The 27,333-nt window shown below is 42.2% G+C and overlaps 1 protein-coding gene across 8 annotated transcripts in view; it reads right to left on the bottom strand.

Annotated features, from left to right (window-relative positions):
• Window positions 1-27,333, bottom strand: part of RPS6KA2 (ribosomal protein S6 kinase A2) — a 476,285-nt gene that overhangs the window by 91,408 nt on the left and 357,544 nt on the right. For all 8 annotated transcript variants that reach the window (XR_012158128.1, XM_073337900.1, XM_073337899.1 and 5 more), the window contains 2 exons: window positions 18,488-18,525; window positions 17,264-17,406 (listed from right to left, as the gene is read on the bottom strand). Coding sequence is in view for 7 of the 8 variants with exons in the window: in XM_073337900.1 (XP_073194001.1) it covers window positions 17,264-17,406; window positions 18,488-18,525 (181 nt within the window). In the remaining variant the exon portion in view is untranslated. The remainder of the gene's footprint in view (window positions 1-17,263; window positions 17,407-18,487; window positions 18,526-27,333) is intronic.

The following is a 27,333-nucleotide window of genomic DNA, read 5'->3' on the forward strand; positions in this document are numbered from 1 at the left end:
CAGTAGCGTGGAGAATCATGCACTAGTTGAGATGCACAAAAGTCTGGTGCTCATGGGTTTAAATGAATTTTTTTCCCATCTGGGTTCATACCCCCATGATTTTTGCTTTGAGTTTCAGGTTTAAATGAACCCACAAACTCAAAGTAAAAGCCCAGAGTGGTCATCAATTTTTGCCTGACATCCATCTGAAAGCATCAGTCATCCAACATTCCTCTGAAATGCACTGATTCTTTCAGCAACCCTGACTGGAATGTCACATTTGTAACAAAAGCCCAAATCAAGGGAGCTTGCCTGGTTGGAATTGAATTCTGAGAGTTTCACACAGGGCTAGTCACCGCACTGTTTGCATGTACAAGTAGTAGCTGATTCCCCATGATAAGCAATGATGGGTATTGTGTACTGGAAAACAAGGATCAGGGACATAATTCAGCTCTGCCATCAATGAGGACAACTTCCACTGAGGTCAATAGGCATTCTGTCTGCTTATGTCAGGGCCAAGTAAGGTCTTGGGTCTTTTAACAGTAAATAAATATACTGTTTAATATTTGTGGTTATAGTTAAGCTCATATTTACAAGTGCCAGATTCTGTCACCCTTCTGTTGAGTTGTACCTTAGCAGAGGAGTAGCTCCTTTGATTTCTGGGGGACCACTTGTGCATTAAGGTACTATTCAACCCTTAGCTGGACTCCCCCCTTCCAAATTAAATAGATCAATAATTCCCCTAAGTACTTCATAATAATACTTAGCACTCACAGCGACTTTATAAACCTTTCTCTCTCAAAGTATGTTATAAAAGTGGGCAAGCCTCATTGTCCCAACTGGGGAAACTGAGGCACAGAAAGGCAGAATGATTTGCCCAAGGTCAAAAAACAAGCCATTGTCAGAACTTGTACCAGAACCCAGGTCTCGTGGCTCTCAGTCCAGAGGCCTGAGTGCTAGAAGATCATGCTTCGTTCTGTTTGCCTTTCTTTAACCTACATTTTTAATTACCTTGTGCTAGTTAGTAAATATTAGTTTAGGAGTAATCAGGACAGTGCTAATGGCCTGTGATGGGATGTTAGATGGGGTGGGATCTGAGTAACTACAAAGAATTCTTTCCTGGATATCTGGCTGGTGAATCTTGCCCATATGCTCAGGGTTCAGCTGATCGCCATATCTGGGTTTGGGAAGGAATTTTCCTCCAGGGCAGATTGGAAAAGGCCCTGGGGATTTTTCGCCTTCCTCTGTAGCATGGGGCACAGGTCACTTGCTGGAGGATTCTCTGCACCTTGAAGTCTTTAAACCATGATTTGAGGACTTCAATAGCTCAGACACATAGGTGAGAGGTTTATTGCAGGAGTGGGTGGGTGAGATTCTGTGGCCTGCATCGTGCAGGAGGTCAGACTAGATGATCATAATGGTCCCTTCTGACCTTAGTATCTATGAATCTGCTCTGCTTTGATTAACACAAATGATGATTAAATACTAAATTTAGTTTAGAGTTATACTCATATCCATTTCAGCAATTTAAAAGACATAAAAGGGAAAACATAAAAGCCCTAAGGAATGGCTGCCCGGTGTTTTAAAGGATAATGGCTTTTTAAAATCTGTACAAAACTCCCAATGATTAAAAAAACCTAACCCATGGGAAGTTCAAAAAATTACTATTTTTTTCTCCCTGAAATTTAGAAAAATAAAAGCTAAACCCTATAGACTTCAATGGGGCAACACCATGGCACAGAGTTCCACCAGCAGAAAGGAGGGCAGAATTTGAATCTCTACATCAAATTTCAAGATGTGAGGCAGGAATGTTTCTTGCTGGATACAATATGTTTTTCCTTTATGAGAAATGTGCATATGGCAGGTAAGAGAACTTCCTATGATAAAGAGAGATGAAACAGAAATATTCAGACAAGGTAAAACTCCAGTGAGATCAGGGCATTTCTTAAAATTGAAACTCACTGCAAAGTGCCATTGTACTAGATTTACTTCCTGTGGTATCTTAACATCTGCTCTTCAAAGCTGACGTTGCAATTTTTATCAAATAAATATTCTGACTTTTGTACATATTTCATTAAATATATGCTAACTGGCTTTGTCTTCTCTCATCAGCACCTCATTTTAAACTCTTAACAGTGGCTGGGGCTATTTAGACATTATTGCTTGAACTTAAAGTCTTCTATTCTGCATAGACATTTAAATCAGGTCACCTAAAAGTGACAATTTATCAACCACACTGAAACATTATGCATATTAAATCTTCAGTTCAGACATGGTTTCCCTAGCACTAAGTTATCCAATGCAAATAGAAACCCAGCCTAATTTCACCTCTGAGACTCACAGCACAATGCATTTGGCAGTGTCTGCATAGCAATAATTCATGAAACCATAGCCTGCAAAACCAAGTTGCCAAGTTACCGGGAGCTAATTTCATTTAAAATGTCCAAAAACATGTACCATTCTATTCTGAAACAGTTCCTCTTCCTTAGTAGCAGTGCTAGCAGTCTGAAGGCGAGAGGTGTGACAGACTAATACATCTCCATAACATAAATAAATAAATAAATGGTGTCTTTTACCTCTTTACCCCTCTAGCATTCTGGTCATGGACTCTCTAACCAGTCAGCTGTATTTTGCAGTTCCCACTATCATTCAATAAGATGCAATGGTCACTATGAAAAACTTACCAACAGATGCTACAGTATTCGCCATACCAAAACGACTGCATTTCCTGTTTTAAGTAGAGGGAAGTTCTGTGACTAAAAGGGAAAGCTTTCATGCCCATGTCATGTCCGAACTTATAAAGGTCTAGGCACAATCAGAAGTATGTCAGGAGGCTATTTGAATGATAAGGACTCCTAAAATTCATTCTTCAGCAACCATAGTCACCAGGAAAAGTACCTGATGATTTAATAACTTGGACCACAGAGTAAACACAATCATTAAATAGTTATAATAGCTCTGTGGGGAGGAGACAGAATGAGAGGAAGGGTTGAGGCTTAACTTTAGTCACCAACAAGCTCGCTGAAGCTACTGAGAACAGGCACTTGAAAGGAGACAGAGGACAATTGTGTGTGGACAATTATAAGCCAGACTCAGAAAACAAAGGGCCAGAAAAGTGAGGAAGGGTGGTTGGCTTGGAGGGTCAGAGAGAAGTAGCTGTTTTATTAGAGGGGAAAAAGATTTTGGGTAAAAGTCACAGAAGTGCCTAAGTGACTTAGGAGCCAATGTCCCATTGAAAGCACCCAAGTCATTTTTAAAAATGAGACTTAAGTACTCTTCCATTAAGTGGTAAGAAAAGTAATATGCATTATACTGAATTGTCCCCATATTTCAAGAAGCATGGATGTTTGGGAATCTAACACGTTATGTTTTTCATGCTTTCTTCTCTTGTGAGCTTCTTGCTCTTAAAATCCTAATTTAAGAAAATTAAAAGTGGCTGCAGTTTTTTTCATTTTGGTATAAGGCTAGCCTGACACATTTGAGGCAGGAGACAGTAATATGAGTGGTTTCAGAGTAACAGCCGTGTTAGTCTGTATTCGCAAAAAGAAAAGGAGTACTTGTGGCACCTTAGAGACTAACCAATTTATTTGAGCATGAGCTTTCGTGAGCTACAGCTCACTTCAGATGTTCTGGTTTAACTTGGATTTAAACTTGGAGAGTGGTCAGTTTGGATGAGCTATTACCAGCAGGAGAGTGAGTTTGTGTGTGTGGTTTTTGGGAGGGGGGTGAGGGGGTGAGAGAACCTGGATTTGTGCAGGAAATGGCCCAACTTGATTATCATGCACATTGTGTAAAGAGTTGTCACTTTGGATGGGCTATCACCAGCAGGAGAGTGAATTTGTGTGGGGGGGTGGAGGGTGAGAAAACCTGGATTTGTGCTGGAAATGGCCCAACCTGATGATCACTTTAGATAAGCTATTACCAGCAGGACAGTGGGCTGGGAGGAGGTATTGTTTCATATTCTCTGTGTGTATATAAAGTCTGCTGCAGTTTCCACGGTATGCATCCGATGAAGTGAGCTGTAGCTCACGAAAGCTCATGCTCAAATAAATTGGTTAGTCTCTAAGGTGCCACAAGTACTCCTTTTCTTTTTTAGTAATATGAGTGACAGCCTGGCCATTGATCATATAGGAAGAAAAAGACTGCAGCTTCCATTCACAAGGGAGTCCATAAAAAGATCTGTATTTACAGTGTGGGCAGAGAAGGCAAATCAGCCTGAAAGTAAGAGCAGAGTGGTAGCTCAGGAAGCAGGGATGGGGGCAGCTAGGGGCTATGTGCAGGCAGGGGGGCAGCTCAGGGTGCAGGGAGAGGGGTTGCTAGGGGCTGTGGGCAGGTGGGGGAATAGTTCTGGATGCAGGCAGGGGGTAGCTAAGGGCTGTGTGCAGACAGGGGGGTAGCTCAGAATGCAGGGAGAGGGGTTGCTAGGGGCTGTGGGCAGGCAGGGGGGTAGCTCAGGGTGCAGGGAGAGGGGTAGGTAGGAGCTGTGTGCCCAGAGGGCACCCTTCCACAGCATTTGCTGCTCCCTGAGGGCTCTGCCCGCCCAGGAGACGGCACACTGCCTACACAGTGTTCTTTAAAAAAGAGAGACATTTGTTGACTGGCATTAGGGAGTTGTGCTAGTAACTCCCTTGAGCACCATACAGAACATTTACCGCAATGTCTCAATCACTAGTACTTTGTTACCGCATTTCTACAATTACATGGTTCTAATATAAAGATGAAATCAAATTCAAAAGACATGCACTTAACATCAATATTTAAAAGTCAGTGCAGTGTGGCTCCAGCACATTGTATGCATCAATGCTTTTTCCTTCAGTGATCTCAATCAAGGCAGGGTCTGGAAGAAAGCATTGATGTTTCTGTAACTGCAATGCCATTGTGTTTAACATAATGTTGGAGAAGGTTAGTAAGCATTAAGTAAACAGAAAAACATCCTTGTAATAGCTTATGTTATCACCAGCTAATGCCACTGCACGGCACACCCCCGGTTTCCTGTTTATTATCAAAGAATTAAGAATTCTGTTCAATACGGAACATGAGACTTGACCAAAGAAGTTAGCCCTCACAGCTGACACCCCTGCACATAGATACACTGCTGCATCTATGTGCAGGGGTGTCACAGCAGATTGACGGGGTGTCAGGCCTAGGAGTAACCAAACTGCAGGATTAGGGTGATGTGAGCTGACACCAAAGCCATCACAGAACCCTGCAGTTCTGCTGAGAGATTCAGGCTTTACCCCTCCCAATACATAAGCCATCTCATAGCTTGTTCCTTGTGTACCACCTGCTTTCCCTGCTGGTCTTCTAGGGGGCCCAGTGGCTGTGTCCCTGACAACTTCCCTCCCCTCTCACCTGCTCCATCATGAACCCCCATATTCAGACACACTGTGTGCCCACTCCATCCAGTATCTTTGAAAGACTACTGCTTTTCCCTAATCCTGACCTCTCACCACTTACTAATGAACAGTGGGAGGGGAAAAACACTAGCAAGAGCATGCTATGGATCATGAGGTTTCCCTTCTCTAATAAGAAGTTGCTAGGGAATCCCTGAGGGCTCCTTAGCTACCATGTTAGAAATTATTGGATGCCATACACACCTGCCTCATCATACCGCCAGCTACTGCAGAAGAGGAAGTGTTTCCTCTCTCCTACTTCACCTCATCACACGTTTTTGATTGGGAGAGGCAGTAACATTTACCTGGTGATCCCACAAAGCAGCAAGATAAGAGAAGCAGCCGCCACATAGTGTCCTCTGAAGACCAGGAGATGGGGAAACTACACTCAATGAGGGAGTGAGGGGGAGGAGTTTATCTTCAATGAGATCCAGTGAGCTGACAAAATTAAGTTGAGAGCTGGGGGTGATGGCCAGACGAACCTTAACAGAGTATGGGGAAAGGACAGGTTGCCCAAACTACTTCACTCCAGGTCTGCTGAAATGTTGTGAGTCTGGGATGATGTTCAAGGTTGCACTAGGACCCTGAAATCACTTGGTTTCAGAGACTTGAACATCCAGTCAGGACTCTTGGGCTTTACTCTCACTTTCATCTTTTCCAGTCACTTGCTAGATGGCCTTGGGCAAAGTCACTTAATTGCTCAGTGTATCAGATTTCCAGAGCTCCATTATGCTAGGCACTGTACAATCACCACACAAAAAGATGGTCCCGGTCCCAAAGAGCTTACAATCTAAGGATAAGACGAGAGACAACAGATGGATACAGACAGACAGGGGAGTACAAGAAAACAACAAGACAGTACTAGTCAGCAAGACATAAGCAGTGGTCTCAGCGCACCAGAACCCAGGGAATGGTATTTTAATTAGTCTGTATTCTGTTTCACACCTACATTTGCTATAGTAATAAATAAAAACATTTTTATATTTTTGTACAAGTTTTTTATAATGCAATTAAAATAAAATAAAGTTAAAATGATGAAAAAATGCTTTAAAGGCAAAGCAAGCTTATAATGTAAACTTACACGCTGGTGGGCTATACCATAGGTCAGTGGTTCTCAACTGAGAGGTCTGTGGCCCCCTGGGCGGCGGCATGAGCTGGTTTCATGGGGTCCGTGAGATTCAGCACCCCAAGCCCATGGGTGGAGTTGGGGTGTGATGGGAGGAGCTGCCCCTCCTGCACCCCCAAACTGCAGTGCTGTAACTCCTAATAATGTAACCAGAGAGGGGACGTCCCACCCTCCCTCCTCTTCCCCTGCTCCTGAGGTCCCGGCCCTTGGCCAGGTCGAAGGACAGAAGCTGGAGACGGGCAGGGTGGGGTGGCTCCTGCTCTGGCTGGTGCCATGGAACAGTCAGCCGCAGTGCTTCCCTGTCTCCTCCTCCTGCTGCTGGTGCCTGGGACTATGGCTGCTCCTCAGCTCCCGGCCCCTCTTGACTGCTTGTGCAGCTGGTAAGAGCTGCCTGGGTGGGGGGACCAGGCTCCAGGGCTGGCAGAGCCCTTGGGAAGCAGCAACCACAGTGGGGGGTGCCCTTCCAGCACACAGCCCCTAGCTACCTCTTTTTCTGCACCCGGAACTACCCACCTGCCCACACACAGCCCCTAGCTTCCCCTTGCCTGCACCCTGAGCTACTCCCTGCCTGCACAAAGCCTCTACCTACCCGTCTCTGAATCCTGAACTACATCCCTCACTGCACACCACCCCTAGCTACTCCTTCCCTGCACCCTGAGCTACCCCCCAGCCCACACACAGCCCTTAGATACCCCTTTCTCTGCACCCTGAACTACCCCCACCTGCACACAGCCCCTAGCTATTCCCTGCCTGCACCCTGAGCTACCCCACTGTCCGCACACAGCTCCTAGCTACCCCTTCCCTGCACTCTGAGCTACACTCCTGCCTGCACACAGCCCCTAGCTACCCCATCTCCCTGCACCCTGAGTGGTTTTCAAACTTTTTGAGCTGATCCCCTCCCACTCCCCATCCCAGATGGGCTGGGTGGCCTGCTGAAGTGAGTCGGGGGTGGAGGTGGCACTCCCTTCCCGTGCCTTGCAGAGATGGCCTGAGCCCTGCTGGGCCCTGATTCCACCCAAACAAGCATGCTGAGGGGTCCGCAAAGAAACAGGTTGAGAATCCCGGCCACAGATGAGCTTGCGCCCCCTAGTTTGTACTTTAAGCTTAGCATTAATAGTAGTTCAAATAACTACTGTAGTGTTTAAGATGTGTTGCTGGGTACTAAACTTGAAAAAATGCACAGAAAGACAGGAATATAATGCAAATAAAACAAATGCTAATATAAAAAAGAAAAACAAAAGTGGTGGAGTGTAAGGTTGGCTTGACATGAGTAATTGGACATGGGTGAAGCCTCATTTTTTGAGAGACGGATTTGGGAGGTAAATGCATCAGCAGGCTGTAAAGAGAACGTCTGTACAAGGTAAGATAAGGGGGAACACCCATGGAACCATTTACAATGGACAAGATAACAATGGATAAGATAAGCCTGGAACCTAAGATAAGGTAAAGAGTAAGTTGCGCATGAACAGTGCGTGGTATTCAGGGATTGGTTCCTACAAAATAACCAAGCCGATCCCCAAATGTGTGATGCAATGTATAGTAAACCAGTGCATGCACCCGACGAAGTGAGCTGTTGCTCACGAAAGCTTATGCTCAAATAAAATTGTTAGTCTCTAAGGTGCCACAAGTCCTCCTTTTCTTTTTTCCAGTGTAATGTGTAAATGTATATAAAGGAAGAGGTTTGCTGTGTAACTTTGGATATGTGGCTCACTGTGTGTCCATCCCCTACACTTGAGTCTGATCAACTCAGCAAAGCTTTGCTGTTTGCCAAATAAAAGAACCAGAGTGACAAGACTGAAGTCTAACTGAGTTCTTAGAGGCTGAATGGAAGAGGTCCTGGGAGAACCCCAACACCACTGTCAATCTTTTTGTAGGCATCATGGCAAAGGATAGTTTTAAGGAGGGGTTTGAAGGACCATCCTGAGGTACCTCTGTGGATGCTAATGGGGAGTCCCTCTCAGGTGTGATGGGAGAAAACACAAACGTGCTTGTTTGAAAATGTGACAAGTGAACAATGGATGTTGGCATTACGGGCTGATCAACACGCAAGTCAGCCTTTTGATACTGAATGGAGATGATAGATAGGATGGGAATAGGCTGTGAAGGGCCTGGAAAGTGAAGACAAGTAGCATATGTTTGGTATGATAGAGAAAAGGGAGACAGGGAAGGGTTGCAAAGAGGATGATGACACGGTCAAAATGATGAGCTAGGAAAATTTTTGAATAGATATGAATGGGGCAAAATTGCATTTCTCAAGGCCAGAGAAAAGGATGTTGAAGTAATCAAGATATAATTATGAGTGTTTTAGCTGTGTGGACGGAAAAGAAAGGCCGTACCTTAGAGATGTTATGCAGACAGAATCTAGAAGACTTAGACATAGCCTGGATGAGAGTACCTAGAGAGAGGTCTGAGTCCAAGATGATATAGTGGTGTAGTTCACAGTGCTTGAGAAAGGAGACAACAGAGGATTTGGGCAGGAAAAGGGGAAGATTAGGAGCTTTTTTGCATTGATCTTGAGCTGATGGCGAGCCATCTATAAGGATGAGATGTCAGAGAGACAGGTCAACAATTTAATTTAAGCAGAAGGATGCAAGTCTGGGATAAGGGGTAGATCTGTGAGTTTTCCGTATAGAGACAGTCATTGAATTTGTGTTTATAGATGAGATTACTCAGAGAAAAACTGTAGTGGGAGAAGAGAAGGGGACCAAGGACAGAGCCATGTGGAACTCCCACAGAAAGCTGAAGGGGGGATGAGGAGGATCCTCTGAAGAATACGTTGAATGAGTTACTAGAGAGGTAGGAGGAGAACCAGGAGAGGACAGAATCATGGAAGACAGGAGAGACCAAATTTCAGAAAGAGTAGAATAGTCGCCTGTGTGAAAGGTGGCTGACAGGTCAAGAAGGATGATGATGGAGTACTGGTGCTGAGACTTGGCGAAGAAGAGATCATTAGAAACTCTGGCCAGAGCAGTTTCAGTGGAGGGCACGAGGTACAGGGCCGGCTCCAGGCACCAGTGTTCCAAGCAGGTGCTTGGGGCGGCAGTCAGGGGCGGCAGCGGCAATTCAGTGGCAGCCTCTCTCTTCTGCCAGCCAGTGGCGGCAATTCGGCGGCAGCTTCTCTCTTCTGCCGTCCGCAGCGGCAATTCGGCGGCGACGGTTTTTTTCACTGCTTGGGGCGGCAAAAATGGTAGAGCCAGCCCTGATGAGGTAGAAGCCAGAATGGAGAAGATCTAGGAGGAAATTGGAGGTAAGGAACTCCAGGCAGAGATTGTAAAGTGTGTGTTCAATAAGTTTAGAGACAAAGGGGAGAAGGGAGATGGGGCAGTAGCTGGAGAGGCAAGTAGGGTGAAAGGTAATTTTTATTAAGAATGGAGAGACTAAAGCATGCCTGTATTGTGAGGGGAAGAGCCAGAGGAGAGCGAGCAGTTAAGGAGAAGTGTAAATGAGGGGATGAGAGTGGATGTGAAGGAGATCAGGAGATGGGAAGGGACTGGGTCACTGGGGCAAGTGGAAGGTTTAGTGGAGGAGAGCAGATGGGAAACTTCTGTTCCCAGGAAGAAGGAGAGCACTGTAGAGCGGTGGTGGCGGAGGGAGGGGGGCGGGGAGAGAAAGTGAACTAAAGGGTTCACTGGAAGGTCTGGGATGGAGCTGCACCACAGAACATGAGCAGGTCCTTGGTGCTTGTAGAAGCTCCCCCTCAGGTGGGTGGACAGAATTGCATCACCTACCTCCCAAGAGGCATAATTAATTAGTGTTTGTAAAGAGCTTGAAGAGCTTCACCTAACTGCTATTCACATGCAAAATAATCTGAATTATGAAAAGCATCCCTCACAATGAAAATAAAAGGACATTGTTAGACTTGGATTTTGCAAAGGAGGTAGTCTTGCTGTGATGCTTGGTATTGATCTAACCAGGTACGTGTGTGTACACTGTACAATCCTTGGTGTATAGAGCTCCATAGTACAGTTAGGTTTAAGGCAAAAATTATCAGAGCAAAACATTCTCGGTCTGGCCAGAAGCAGAGTAAGATGTTCATTAGCATCTCCCCTCTCTACTTACAAATTCTACAGGTGCAGCAACTAAAGAAAGGCACTTCACTTTGTTCTTTATGTATTCACTACATTGCAAAAAAACACGTATCTTTTTATTTGGGACCTCTAGCCCAATCATCGCTCACATCCCACCACATGCATATGAAGTTGTCTGTAGAGTGTCTAACTTTCTTCACTTGAGGAAAAACAAACAGCCTCCTCGAGGTCTGGAGCTCTGTAAATTAGCCAGAAAGCATGCTAAGAGACCATTGTGACTACAGGCCTCCCATTAGACTTGCACGTGCTATCTCAATGATAGCCCAACCCACCAGGGATCTACATCTATGGGGTTGTTACAAACCTCTCAATGTGTAGCAGAAAATGGACTAGGTTTATCCACAACTTTTTAGCCTTTTAAATCAATTAACTCTTCATACTGATTCTCTTGGTGAAGAGCTTTTATAACACCACTAGAACAGACCTCTGAGCTGGAATCTGAAATCTCAGGCCTTAGGGGTGAGTGGCAGGCAGGAAGACAGAAAACAAAAGGAGTCTGGTCATGATAAACCATACCTTTACACATCTTTACATCCCTCTGAACAAATTTATAAGTAGGCTCACACCAGGTACCATCATTTACTAAAAGAGCATCAAGGATTGATGCTATGTGTGTAAAGCAGGATATTGGAGCCAAGATACAAGATGGAGGTATGCTCTCATCTGGTATTCCCATTCCTATGGACACGTACTATACTACCTTAAGCTAATTCTGACACATTGATTGGCAAACTGTGGTATTTACATGATCATAAATACAGCAGGATACAGCAGGATTTTTGATTTACAAAGTTCTACCATCAAAGACTCAGACAGGCTACTGGTACTAAGTAAGGCAAGTACTGGTCTCACAGAAGTCAATGGCAAACCCCTCATTGATTTCAAAGAGACCAGGATATAGACTTTGTCAGTTAAGATCATTTTTATTATAATAACAATGATGATTGTGATACTGGTAAACCAGGTGCCAGCTCTTGCTAAGGCTGTAGGTGTCAGCTGAGCCAAATTCATAGCTGGAAACCAGACCAGCTCACCTGTATGTTAATATTGGTCAAGATGGTAGTTAAACTTGTAAGAATGTTTTTAATCTCTATAAAATGCTTGTAGGTTGCTGCATGCAGTAATCTTACTTGTCATGTCTGTACCCCGTGCTATAGAGTAGTATATAAATTTTGGTTTAAAATTGTAAAAATGCCTGCTCTGAACTTGTCAACCAAGGCAGGAAAAGTGGTTCCCCTGCCCATGCAGAAGGACTATCAAGGCTAAATGGGTCTGTGTGGAACATCACAATGCACAGATTGGTTTAATGGCCCTCTTACACCCACAAAAGTGCTAGATGCAAGAAAGCACATCCCATCAGCTTGAATTCAGAAAGAGGGAAATAAAGATAGCGGACATGAAGATTATCTCTTTGCTATTTGAACTCTTGCAAGGGCTGGAGCTAAGAAACAAAAAAAACCTGAGATCCCCAGGGTCAACCTGAGTTAGCTCTAAAAAGACATTCAGTGCTGACAGATTACTACATTTCTGCCACCTTTTGGAACAATACACTGAACTCATTTGTGTATATATACTACCTGTTTTAACTCGTAAGAAAACTCTCTCATTTCTTTTTCCTAGTCAATAAATCCTTAATTAGTTTACTATGGGATTGGCTACCAGCGTTCTCTTTCGTATGAGATCTAGGGTACAAATTGACCTGGGGTAAGTGACTGGTCTCTTGGGACTGGGAGCAACCTGAATATTTTGTGATTTTTGGTGTAAGTGACCAGTTATCACTAAGTCCAGCTTGCCTGCATGGCAAGATAGGCTGGAGTGCCTAAGGGGACTGTGGGACTACATGGTAAGACTGTTACAGTGATCCAGAAGTTCACATTTGGAACTGGGTTGGTGAAATCTAATTATAGAACATACCATACCAGCAGTCTGTACTGAGGTTGGTATTCTTGGTCATGAGCCACTCCAGACAGCGTGACAATAACAACAATATTTTACATTGGACTTCAGCTTCAAAGCACTTGACAAACTTAGATGAAACTGTACAACACTTCCATGAGGTGGGAGACTAAATATTATTTAGCTTGATTCTCCACTGTGCTTAAGAGAAGAGACTGATGGGGAGCTGGTCTCCAGTCTCAGACAACTGGTCCTGGTGTAAATTAACATCTGCCATGGGCATAAGGTCCCTCATGTCTCATCTTCTCACCCCCTCGCTACCAGGCCCCCTGCCTCCTCTTACATGAGACAATCTCTGGATGCTCTAAGTTCTGTTTGTGCCATGTAAGGCAGACTGGAGAATCTGTCCCTGTTCTCCATTTTACACCTGTGAAATCTGAAGAAGAGACCTTTCTTCTTACATGTCCAAGGACCCAGAACAAGATCAGAACTCATGAATTACACTAGCCTCCAGCCTGAACTCAGAGCACAAGCCTTTCTATTGGTATTGATCCAAAAACAACGTTTGTTTCCGTGTTAACAGGGTGGCACTGCTAATGCCCACTGACAGAATTTCATTAGTTTTTAACAAAAAACTTTGCACCTTCAGTCTTGCTGCCCCTACCTACACTTGTCATGGGCTGTTGTGCTCCTCAACAGACCACTCTCTCTCTGCTCCTTTATATCCCACCGCTTCCAGCATTCCTTCCTCCCATTTTTCACCGTCACCGATCCCATTGCTCTCCCTTACTTGCACTGTTGTCCCAGGGCTTATTTGCTTTGATAATTTAGGGCCAGTTCCTGGGAGGTGCTGAGTACCCTCACCTCCTATTGATGTCAGTGGTTGCTGAGCATGCTCAGCACCTCAGAAGATTAATCCCTCAACATTGTAAGATCTGCTTTGCTCGAGACAAGCCCATATCCATTTACAGTACTATATAAAGTGGGAACAACACACTAGAGCTCGAACAGCTTGTTTAGATAGAAAATTACAATATTCCCTTGGCAACCACTGACCCATCTCAGAGATCCCTATTTTTGGGCCAAGTCTTTGATCTCTTTTTACCCAATCCATTTTGATCCTTTGATCTACATTTTATGTGCTTGGATCTTGCATTGTGGCTCAAGAGAACAAGCCCTTAAAATGGCTTATCATTCTTTTTCTCTTTATGCTGTTGCTCTATATTATGAATTGAAGCAAATGGTATAAAAGGAGACAAGGGAGTATCACTATTTGGTGACTGGTCTCATTGCTGGGGTAAATACCATTTTATCACTATAATTTAGAACTTACTGCAAGGAACATATTTCTTACCCTATTGATCAAGATTTTGGATATGAATAATACACTTACATACATTTTCCATCAAGGTACATATATGCCTCCAACTAGTCTATTTTTCATGTGAATTTGACAACATATTGCAAATTGCTTTGCGGTAAATTCTAACCAATATCTGGATATCACTTAATTCTTTCTGATCTTTAGTTTATCTTAAGAACAGCTTCTCCACCAGAGTATGTTAGTCACAGTTCAAGGAAAATACTGCATAAGGAGATACAAAAAGAGGAAAATGCTAGCAGCAGATATCCTCCCATACTTTTTGCATATAGAAATCCCTTTTTACTGCTTCAATCAGTTAATTATTAAAAGGAAAAAAGGTTAAAGTGATTAAAGCTTTTTTTTCTCTGAGGTGTCTCTGACAGCACTCAAAGGCTTAAGGACCAGCTTACAGTTAAGACGATTTTACTATCTCTATCTGTATTCCATTATCTTTTCCAATATATTAAGTCACTGAGGAGGGGAGTAGGAGAGAATGAAATGGAGAAAAAAGATTAAGATTAAGAATACTGAGCACTATAATGATGATGCAAAGGAGACACAAATTAATAAAAAGTGACGTTGTCTTCATATTCGTTTGTAAAGTGGCTAGTAAACTATTGATGCAATAATAATAAAAACATTGAAACAAAGTGCAAGAAATAGCAGTACAATGATGTGGTGACACAGACAGTTCTGTGTAACTGATTCACATATAGTGGAGCTGCTCTGGTAGGTTAAAATAAAAATTGTCCATCACCACAAAACAACTTCACTATGAGCTGAGTTTCACTCTGTGAGAAGAGGGTCATTCTGTGGAAAGATCCACTCTGCTTCACCCCCGCTGTAGAGACACGGGTCTCTGTGGGCAAAGGGTGATCTCTGGAGGACCATAGCTTCACACCAAGTGTGAAGCAGTGGTAGCTAGTGATTTTTCCTTATCCCTCATCACAAGGGGTAGTGTCAGCTTCCTTTCTGCTCCTATCTGCTTCACCCCAAAGAAGAGCAGAGGAGGAGGTGGCAATCCCTCAGAACATCCTTCTGTGGGCACAGCTCTGTTGTAACACCACAATGACCTACTTATACGAAAGTGAAACTTCAGTGTAAAGAGCGTAAAAGTCCATAGAAAGGCACCAACCCAATTTGGGGTTTTTGACACCACTTCATTATATCCAAATTGACTATAAACAGATTCCACTGTTTTGTTGGTGGGAAGAAACCTAAGTAGAAGCAGAAGGAAAAAGCAGTCCAAGAATGTTCTTGGTGCTTCTATGCAATGGGTCTGAGATTTTTTTGTATGACAAAATGAATGATTCTGGAAAGGAACAAGAACATGATCTTAAATTACAAAAATTGCAGTAGCTCAAATAAGTTGGAGTCAACTGCAGATGTCTTTAAAGGTAGCTTTTTATAGTTGATCCTATTTAAATTGGTCCAAAACCAATTTGCATAAAGACCATCACTATTAAAAGTTAAGCAGTAATGGAGAGAAAAAGTGATCCTCACACAATTAAACCAGAGCAATGAATTTTAAGAAATGGATGTCAATGAAGTTGGGGTGAACCAGTGCCCCTCCTCTGTGCCAATTTATACCACACAATGGTATCATACACCAGGGTAGGTGGCACAGACATGCCTTAATTAATAAATGACTGGGCTCTCTGAAAGGACATGACCAGGTCAAAAAGTACCCGATACTATAAAAGTAGCTGGGATCTATTTATAATGGCTTCTTCTCTGTGAGGAGCAATTATTTTAAAAATCTGTTCCACATACTTTGCCCTAAAATGCCCTGTTCCACATACTTTGCCCTTCAGCAAACACTCAGCACACAAAGCAAAGATACAAACATGGTCATAGACAAGTGACAGGAGAGCAAGAGTGAAGAAGATGACAACTGTTTCAAAATTCTGTTTGCCTTTTTAGGAGGTAGAAAATTAAGGATCTGAAGAGAATCCCAGTGACCACTAGCAAAAACCATGCAGAAAATCCACTGTCAGGTGGTGCTAGAGTTGGGCCAGGATATATGGTTCCTTGCACAATGGTGAGTTTTACTGATGTCAAGAAGACAACTGAAGGGGAAGCACAGCTACTCATGAACTACTGAGGTGAAATGAAACAGCCAAGATGCCCTCTAAAAATGAGTTCTTTATATATAAAAACAAAACACAGATGTTTGACAAGGTTTCAGGAGGAAGTCAAGGGCAAAGACAATAGCACATACTCAGGGGAGGTGGACAGGACAGAAGAAGCTGTCCCCCTGCTTTGCCTACCCTCTAGTCCTCACTAGAGCCATGGTCATGAGAAACATCGCTGACATGACCACTGGTTCTAAGGAAGTATTCCTAAAGGTGCAGAAAATAGAATTTAACCACCACTGTTATATTCATTTCCTACTCCCCACCTCCTTCAAATAGGGGCTGATGCAACCAAATTAATACTGTAAAGAGTAAATAATACTAGCTAAAATACAACTCCTAGTTATGTCCACCTCTGGGTTTCTTGGTGAATTTGGCCTATTTCACACCTGTACCTGTCTTGCTTATTATTATTTATACTACTGTGTCACCTAAGAACCCTACTCATGGATCAGGACCCCATTGTGCTGGGTGTTGTATAAACATAGAACAAAAAGATGGTCCCTGCCCCATGGAGTTTACAATCTAAGCAAGCTGCGACTCTTCAAGGGAGGGACTATGGAATTTGAGTCTCATATTAAACGGATCAGATTGTCTATGATTAAAAAATAATAAATAATGTGTGTCGTTAAATGTCAGTCAGTATTGGCTAGGGGAGTTTTGGTTCTCTGAAGGTGAATTTAACAAAATCTGCTCATACTGGGAGCTTAATCTCAGGGCTTTATGAAGAAACAGCCTCTGAAAATATTGTTAGCCATTGAACACAAAAGCATGTGAATCTGAATCTCTCCTCAGACTTTCCCAAAGAGGTTTCACTTTATATTAAATGCTGCAGAGGTGGAGAACCTCCCCGGGTTTCTCTAAGAGATCAGCGACATCCTACAGACAGATGCCACATGGGGAATTGCTTCCATTCAAGAACCAAGAACTCAAATAACAAAACAGTGATCCTGCTTATTCCTGGGGTGATTGTATTTTTCTAAACTTGTTCGGCCTCTCTCTTTGGAATAAGGTTATCATGACTCATGGCAATCAATTATAACAGCCAGCTTATGAGAGAATTGGAATGAGGGAGTGAGAAATTAGTGGCCATATGTCATCTCATATAATGTCAGAAGTAATTATTTTCCTACTGCTGATGCCATGTGAACGATCAAAGCAATCATCACCCACTTATGTCCTCCTTACTACCAGTCCATTAATTGCTGAAAGTGAGCCTTCTTAGCCTGAAATATCCAAACAGCTGCCAAAAGAATGAAAAAACAAACATAATTCACCCTTACCATTAGCACACCAAAGGACCACCAATCTGCACTCTGAGTGTGTCCTCGCCGGTTGACCACTTCTGGGGCCATGTACTCTATTGTCCCACAGAATGAATAGGCTCTCTTGTCATGGTCAATGGCCTCCTTGCTCAGGCCAAAATCTAGGCACATTTTGTAAATAGACAGAACTCTTGTCAGATCTTGGTTTACGATTATAAACATTATCTCACATTTAAACAGCATTTTTCATTCAGATGAAACTCAACAGTTTACCACAGAGATACAGCATACCGAATCCAACTGAAAATTGAATATTTACAGAAGTGCACATTCACGTAATGTGCAGTTTATGTGCACATAAAACAAAACATACTCAGAAGTTGGAAGCTGCATTTGCATGCGGCTATATGCGAACAAAATTCCCTGCTTGCATGTAGGGTTTTGTACCCTGAAGTTGGACACATGCATTTTTCCACACACTTCTGAAGATACGTCCCTGAGATGGCAGAGGTAATTTGGATAAGCAGAATACTTGTACACCAGCTGGAATTTGCACAGGACATTGGAGTTAACACCCAATTCTTACAAAAAGTACCATGGAATTTCTAATCATCACAAGTGGACAAGCATGCAGTGATGCCCACACCTCAGCTCCAAGGCAATACAGGGATGTCCATTCTAGGCATCTTTTGGTTGCAGTCTAATCTGAAGCTAGAAGCCATGCCAGAAGGGTGTGTGGTTGCAAGGACTCTTGGGTTAGAAGTCTGGAGCTGGAAGCCACAGTCAGGAGCCCAATTTTATCTGAAAAATGGTACTTCCTGCATGCACAGGGCCCTTACACTACACCAGGCCAATCGCTCAGCAATGACCAGAGGGAATAATGTCAGCTACTGAATCATCAATCCCACTTCCTGCAGCCTCTAGGTTTTCTCTACCAACTTCCTTAGAATCATAGGATATCAGGGTTGGAAGGGACCTCAGAAGGTCATCTAGTCCAACCCCCTGCTCAAAACAGGACCAATCTCCAATTTTTGCCCCAGAACCCTAAATGGCCCCCTCAAGGATTGAATTCACAACCCTGGGTTTAGCAAGCCAATGCTCAAACCACTGAGCTATCCCTCCCACCCAGCATCCTTCCAGCTACTGACCCAAGGTCACAGCTTGATGCATGGAAACCAATGCAGTACATTGGCAAGCTTATAGAGATTAAGTTTCAATGATCAAATGCTGTTCTTTACACACCTGTAATCTTAATGTGACCCTCTTCATCTAGGAGGATGCTGGAAGGGAAAAGGCAAAAAACATAGAAGGATTATAAAGATACGTAGTACATTTAACAATAAAGAATAAAAAATGGTGGAAGAGAGGAAATATATACAAATTAAATATACATGTAGCCCGCCTCCTTCTTAGAGACTCCAGAGAAGAGAAAGATCCCCAGAAGCCCAAAGGTCTACATACCTATATGCATGAGACATGAATAGCCTGTGCAGGCTGGATAATCAGCCTGACTGACATGCCAAGGCAGCCAATTGCATGATTTGAATGTTTGGTTGGGACTGCCCAGACACATGATCTGAGACCCAGTGTTTGAAGGAAGGGAGTTGACTGCAGGGTGTCTGCTTTCAGCAACAAAAATCACAGAGCTTTCACTGCTCTTGAAGGAAAGGAGAGAAAGGTGCACAGAGAACCCAAGGCTCTTTGGTTGCAAAGTGATCTACAGAGTCTTAAAAGGGAGAAATAAGTGGACTCTTACACTCTTGAAGACCAGAGGTTTCTCTGAGAGTGGGCTACACACATTTTTACAGTGTATTATCATCATCAAGGGTCAAACAAAAAACAAACAAATAATGCAAGTTAGATTTAAGGCTGCCATTCTGTTCACGACTCCCCGGGATGGCTCAGTATTGTAGCAATCTCAGAAGAGAAGTTAATTTTATCACATAGACTTTAAGTGTCAGCCACCTATTAGGTAGGCCTGTGAACCAATAGGCACAATGTGACAGGTTAAGAAAAGAATGAGGTCATACCTCTTAGATCTGCATGCAGAAGACTGAACCAACTGCATGGCACTGCCTTGCCTTGGATCATTTGGAGCACTCTTATACATCCAGGATTCAGTGAATGGAGAAGCATGAGGGGGTGGCTAAGAAATGAGATGTTGGAGGGAGGGAGTGTTGTCCCCTTTCCACCTCCAACATCCAATGGGAAATCTGCTGAAAAGGTAATACAGCCACAAGGGAGGATTACACAGTTCTCATCTCCCTAGGTCCCTTCCAGTGAAATTTAACTCCAGAGGCCATGATCCGGTCACGCCGTGAATAATTATGTTGAATTTCCATGCTTATATCAGCTTAAATTAGCCCATGAATATTATTTATTTTGATGTATTTCATTTTTAATAGTAGAAGTAAATACATTTTTATTTTCTGAGTTAAGTTTAACTCAGCACCCATAACAGATTGAAAGGTGATGGCAGACCAACCTCACTGGTGTAGGGAACATAGTAAAACCATGGTAGTGAGACTGTGGATATCTACAAATGCAAATGAATTATCTGTCCCAGACTCAGTAAATAAATGCTGCGCTCTTGAAGGAGCATGCTGCACAAGGGATTTATTTAGGTATTCACTTTATAAATTATTTTTACCATATGAAAACAGTAGTATGGAGTATTTAATCTAATTGCTGATTTATGTTTTGAAGAAAACCTAACTCTTATCTCCTGACTGCTTGTGGTCCATAAAAAGATTCTACTGCACTTTTCAGAACAGTAGGGATTTTAACCCTAGTCAACTGGTCAAATTCCAGCATGGGTAATTGCATTTTACCCACCTAAATTTCCTTACCATACCAATTGGATCTGATACAATTCTTTACTTTTTGCCCTGAACTATTCTGTAGTGTTTCTGTGCACTGCTGAATATATTTTTTCAGCATTGAAAGCAGCTCTCTTTCAGTGATGTGAAGTGATTTCTCGTTATGTGATTGTGATATATTTCACTATTCAAAAATATTTGTGTGGAAAAACTAGAGATTCTACTGATCTGTAGTGTGATTTTGATAATGGGGAGACATTTTCACTTTCCCCACTATTATAAGCAGGTTTTTTTTGGTAACAAATGTTAAAAATGCAATCTTGGAGTTATAACCTCATGTTTTCATATATTTGCTCCAGGCCAACATTTGCTGTTTTCACAGAAGCATTCTGACATGAAACATTAAGGCAGCCAGCAAAAAAATCACCGATAGTTTTTGTGGAAACAAGAAAGAATGTTGAGACAATATTGTGATTCAGTAACTTTTAAGGATATTAATTTTGTCGCCCTACTGTGGTCAGCACTCCTTTAATCAACAAAAAGATTAAATATGGAAAGCTAGTAGTCAATCACATTGTCTCTCTTTATATTCCCGTCCTCTCAGACATTCAGATCATCATAATACATATAATTAAAAGAAAACATAATAGAAGCAAAACTGATACATTAGCCTACACTTTCAGAAAATGTTGTCTTTGCACTGAAACATAATTAAACAGATGATCATCTGTAATCCGTTTGTAGGCTGGGAACAGACTATTATCAAGTATAATTCAACATCAAAGGCTGACAGCTGAGTCACTATTATTGTTCAATAAGTAAAGCTTCTTCTTTTCGATCACCTCCCACCTTCCTGAGGAAGCATGATTTTTACGCACTTGCCATGTAACAGGCATGTTTAAATATGGACTAGTGATAATCTTCCCTCAACAAGAGGGTTACACTGAGGAAGATACAGTTTTAGGCTCCCCTGACCCAGGGGGTTTAGAGGCCAGTCTCAGGAGCTGGGTGTGAAACCTTGTTATGGGGTGGGCTAACCCCCCCTTCCCAGGCTGATAGGTGTAAACTCACCCTTCAGTTACCATCACTGCAAACATAAGCCTCACCTAAGACAAAAGGCAGGCGTAAACCTGCCCAGGCGTGGGTTTGTTGAGATTTGTTTTGGGTAGGTGTTCCTGGGAGTGTGAAAGAACACACAGCTACTGAGGTCACGGATCAGAACAGAGAGAGAGGCAGAGGAAAGGAAAAAGAAAAAGGCAAACAAGAGCCTGTGAGCATAGTGACAGGTTTCAGAGTAGCAGCCGTGTTAGTCTGTATCCGCAAAAAGAACAGGAGGACATGTGGCACCTTAGAGACTAACCCATTTATTTGAGCATAAGCTTTCGTGAGCTACAGCTCACTTCATCGGATGCATAGTGAGCATAGTGTGACCCTGGAAAAAGCCATAGAAAGAGCTTTTGGCACTGGTGTTGGCTAAAGAGGCTTGGGGGGCTGGTAAGCTAAGGAACTGCTTCTTTTGTCTTGATTCCTTCTGCATTCAGAGACACAGGACTTTATACTTTCCTTGTAAATAAACAAGATTGCATCAAACAAATACCTGGCTCTTACCAATTTCTCCTCCCACCTGGAACATCCACAGAGCCCTGAACTTTGACTAGCCAGTCAGGTCAGAAAGGGGCAACGGGAGCAAACATGTGGTAATCACACAGTTTTGACCCTGGAAGTGTAGAAGGGCACACAGTGATGACTCTTCTTCACTCCCAAACCCAGGGGAAGGCTTCTGATAACAATGTAAGATTGCAGTTCTGTAGTAATTCCAGGGAATTGCCAGCTAGGCACAGAGCAGAGCTGCAAAGCATCCATTGAATTCTCCCGTGAATCATCCATACTATAAATAGTTTATTTCCCACTGGAAAAGAATGCTGCTTTTTGCAGCATTAACTTCTGAACCATGCATTCTACATCCCCATCCTCCTTGAGTAGTTCACAGCAATGGACTGAAGCTAATTTGTAATCAGGCTAGCTGTATTGCCAGGAGTGAAAGGGGCCTAAAAACATGCAGTGGGCTTTCTGACAATAGGACCCTTATTCTCATGGATTCATTAATAAAAATGAACACACACATCAAAGCACTATATACTGTATGGAGAGTGGGAGACAGAGAAAAAGAACGTTGCAATCTTTTGGGAGACACTCAGACCCTATCGCAAGGAGGGTCTAGACAGATGAGATTAGAGAGAAATTTTTGTTTGCAATGCAGGAGATGAGATTCCCTGCATCAGGCTCCACACATTTGATTCGACTATGCTCCTGTCCCTGTTGCATGACCACTAATACCTCCACTGAGGGGATAAGTCATGTTCAGCGTTCCCGCTCCATTTTCTTTGTATTTAGCAGGCTACAAACTCCACTGAGTGCTACATTTTTGTCCTTAGGCAAGCTTACACTTCTGTCACTTACACTTGCAGCTTATACTTGCCCAAGGACAAAATGGGGAGAGAGTGTTTGGATGGATGCATGTATGCACACAGAGTAATTTGTCCCCTTACAATGTATAAAATATACAGAACTCCATATTGATGAACCAAAAATTACACTGGAGGGAAAAAAGGAAAATGAGCTACTAATTGGAGGGGAAAACATGCTCATTATTGCAATGAATCAATTTAAGATTAGTGAAGCAGCCACTGTATCCACGACTAATTATCCTGACTGAAACGACTGGCATTTAGTAAACTTCACCAGTAATTGTGGAAACATACCTCGTCTTCGATCATTCTTCCTGTCTTGTCTCTTTATGTTTTATTCTTTTTACAGTTTCTTTTTACTCTACTCTATCATTAACAGAAAGCTCTATTGTGACAATCACAATTATTTCAGCTACTGCTTATGAGATGCACAAACCTGATCTACACTACTTTTGTTTTCAGGGGGAGGGGGAAAAAAAAAGGAAATCAGACATTGTTAATATGATTCAGGCATGGAAAAAAATAATCTTTCTTCCAATTCAATGGTTTGAAATTATAACAATAGAAGAGGAAGAACAGACAAGCAAGATATACTAGGTTATAATTCCACTGAGGACGCTAATGGTATCACAAAACCCTAAGATGGAACTTCTCTATATTCTACTTATGCATAATTATTTTTTCAATGTAAGGTTAGAAAGTGTCTGTGTAAAACTGAGGCTCTTCACATTCTATATTTCACAATTAGTAATAATAATAATAATAACAACAACAATTTGCACTTCTCTAGTAATTTCCATTTTAAGATCTTAAAACACAAACAATGAATTTAATCATTGACAGCCTGAACCAATGCCTATTGCCCTTCATTGGATCAGGCCCTGAGTCAGGGGAGAATACAAATCTCTATTTTACACATGGGGAAACTAAGACAGGGACAGTAGAGTGACATGCCCAAGGTCACACAGGATGTTTGCAGTAGAGCTGGGATTACAACCGACAGCTGAAGTCCACAACAATCTTAAACACAAAAAATCCTTCCCACTGGATAGTGACATTACTGTATATCTCAAATCAATACTAAAATGATTCTGTCTGTGACACTTAGCAATTTCTGTATCTGTTTTTTAGTTCTGATCCATGTCTTCTAGGCTTCACTTTGAGCTTTAGGTTCAAACAAGCCTGAATGCAGAATGAAACTCAGCCAAAACTACCAAATTTGGCCTGGTGCCAAACTCATGTGGAACTATTCGAAGTTTTCATGATTTTGGTCAGATTTGCTCCATACTTAGGTCAGGTTTTCATGAAATGTAACCTAGATTTTATGCTTTTCAGCAAACTTGGCCAGACGTTCTGGTTGCTAAGAAAATCTGAAACACCATTTGAGTTTCATCTGGTTGCAGGTTTTGTTATGAAAGTTCCTCACAGCTCCAGAGATCAAAATATCTTCATAAAACAGGAGACATTCACAAATTTAGGATGTCATCACATTGTATTGTGTGTTTATTGTGGTACAATATTTGCATCATGTCACCCAACCGCAGCACTGCAGATTGTTCATCCAAATTCATTTGTGATGTAACTCCAGTACATTCAATGAAGACAATGAAGAGTTACAACAGAATTACATCAAGTATGTATTTGGTCCTTTGCACTACAAAAGGAAGAAAATTACCTATGACTTCTTGGTAGGAGGTAGAACTACTCTCCCAAATCCTTCATACTACTTTAACCACACCATCAATACAAACATACATTTTCATGTACGGGTTTCATGAACTGTGTATGTTTTTCCGGCATTTAATGGCTGCCTTTAAGGGATCGATTCTGCCATTCTTACATTGAATCATACTTTACTGCACAAATAATTCCACTGGTTTCAACGGGACTGAGAAAGACCAATTTTTGGCTATTTAGATTAGATCCTCTAGTTCTCAGCATCACAACACTTCCTGGTGTGCAGAAGTTGCACTTAAAAACTTGTCAGTTGTGATTAATAAGTGGTTAATAACACTAACTCAGTATTTGCAATTTGCTCTAGATATTTGTATGAGGAACATAGAGAAGTAAAGGGAACATTGCTAATATTATGGTTATATTATCAGGTAATCTAAGGCAAAACAGAAAGTTTTAAAGAGTGACCACCCTAACAGTATCTAAAAATGGTATCCAGTAATTCTTTATTGATAGCAAGAATAGAAAGTTAAAAAAATATTCCAGATGTTTACAGTTGAAACTAATATTTACTAGTAAATCATCGCCTTAAAAGACTTTATATATATAAAACAGGACATGGGGCAGTTGGAAAGTCAGGCTTGTCTGAGCTTTTATGATGTGATGTAAACCATCAAGCCAGTGATGCACTCAGCACTTTGCTAGGGGATTTACAGAGAGATATGATACTGTTGGTATCTGTATTGCAGTTTTGCTTGATTATTTCTGAAATATTAGATGCATTCAGCACTCTCACATGTGGTTTGAACCAAGTTAATGTAAAAAAAGACAACTCAAAAATAACACTTTGAAAGATAAATATCTCCTAATGTAGATTACATATAAAATCTTTCGAACAATTAACTATTCTTTTCTAACTTGTCTCTTTTTCTTTAATGTTTTGGATCAGATCAGCCAATAGGGCTTCATAAAGTTCTGATGAAACCACAAGCATTCATGCCATCCTCTCCTAGGCTTGGTCTACACACAGTTATTGTTCTGGTATAACTATTGTGGTTAGGAGTGTGATTTTTTACCCAAATACTTATACCAGTACAGCTTCTAATGTGAACATAGTGTGACAAAGTTCCTCCTCTACCTTGGTGAGTCTTGCGCTTATTGGCGAATTTGCTCACCTTGGAGCTTCACGGCAGCCCTCAGCTTGGCCGTTTTTCTGAACCCACAGTCCAGGTATAGTTAAAGCAGTACGAACATTTGTGTGTAGACAAGCCCTTAGCTACACCAATGTAATTAGAAGGATTCCTTTGTATAGCTTTATTTACTATGTGTTCAGAGTCATTTATTATAGACTGAATTGGTAGCATTGCCTATTATTAAAGTTGCTGACATCCTATTATAAGACCCTGTTTCCAGTTATTTATAATCTTTGCCAAACTTCAAGTGTTTGGGCTAAAATTTTCCATGCTGGGTGTCTGCCTCAGGTTGAATATTTTGGGGGAATGGGGGAGAACAAAATTTAATCTAAAACAGTTCATCCATTTACAAGAATGAAACTAGGAAAAAATATGTTGTTTTGCTCATGTTAAAAAATTAAAGCAACCTTTTGTGTGTAAAAAGCTCTAGCGTCCCCATGCTTTGGAGCAGGCACTTGAAATTTGGCAGGGGGTAGCCTTTGTGTCAGGGATGTTCATTTTGCCATCTCGATGAAAATCTGCCCAAGTTTGGCCAAGTTACATGCCTTTGAAAAAAATTGCAACTTGAACATGTTCAGAATTTTAACAGCTAAACTCCCAGAAGATTCCATCTGCACTGAGCATGCTCTGGGACTGAGCAGGACCTTCCCTAAAATTGAAATTATGGGCTGCTGTGGGTTGTGCGGGGTCTGGGCACCTGAGTGGAAAGAAGAGAGCCTAGTGCTCCTATGCTCTCAGTGACACTCCAGCCCCCTGGCTGGGCCCAGGCACCAGGGAGGAGGAAGCTGCTTTATTCAAATGCAAAGGTGACCTGAGGAGATATGAGCCAGACCTGTGGGAGGAGTAGATTAAGACAAGTAACCTGGGAGGAGGGGGAGAAACTGGCGGGGGAGACTGGGAGCTAGGGAACGAAACTGGGACTAGCTGTGCAAGCAGACTGGAAGCTGGAGAGAAAAATGGAGTGGGGTGACTGCACTGAATGAGGGAGGGATCCTATCGAAAAATAATAGGTGATCATGTAATTAAAAACTGTATCATAATGTATACATGCAAGGGGTTGGAATAAAGATTGCATAGGGAATCTTAATTCTGGCATTTCCTAACTTTTGAGTACTTGACTTTGCAACCTGACCAAATATCTTTTAATTTCGCTCTTTTGAGGGTGCAATTGAATGAATCATAGAACATCAGGGTTGGAAGGGACCTCAGGAGGTCATCTAGTCCAACCCCCTGCTTAAAGCAGGACCAATCCCCGATTTTTGCCCCAGATCCCAAATGGCCCCCTCAAGGATTGAACTCACAACCCTGAGTTTAGCAGGCCAATGCTCAAACCACCGAGCTATCCTTCCCCACTTCTGAGATGTATTTGTATCTCAGCTTTTTGACTGGATAGTACTATAAAGACAACAGAGGGCCTATCTAACACTGGTTCAGCTCCATTGATGTTTGCACCAGCGGGAGCCCTAGTGTAAATGGGCTACCAACACTGGTTTTTTGAGCACCATGTTTACTAAGTTTACTATCAGCAGGATTATGTGACATGAGGATGAATAACAGCATTAGCAGCTAGTGGGCTCTCTACATTATGGCTCTCAACACTGCTAAAACCAGTTCACTTTATATAATCTTTGGAGGCCTATTAGTCCCATGGCAGCCTATTTTGGCTTTTAAGGGGCCTAATGAGTCTGTTTTCATTTTTGTGGTCACTTTACCATTAACTCTGACTTTCTTATATTTCTCACTTTTTTGTTTGTTAAACACAACTTCACTGCCATGTGCCTACAAACTTAACTATACCGTAACTCAGCTTTTTAAATGGGTTTGTATTAGGATTATTTTCTAGCAGTGATTCAGTACTTCACAGGTTGGTCAAAGCAACAGGCAGTGGAGAATGTGCCATTCCCCAACAAAAGAAACAATATCATCAAGTAGAG

This window comes from Lepidochelys kempii, chromosome 3 (genome assembly GCF_965140265.1).
Source record: "Lepidochelys kempii isolate rLepKem1 chromosome 3, rLepKem1.hap2, whole genome shotgun sequence".
NCBI lineage: Eukaryota > Metazoa > Chordata > Testudines > Cheloniidae > Lepidochelys > Lepidochelys kempii.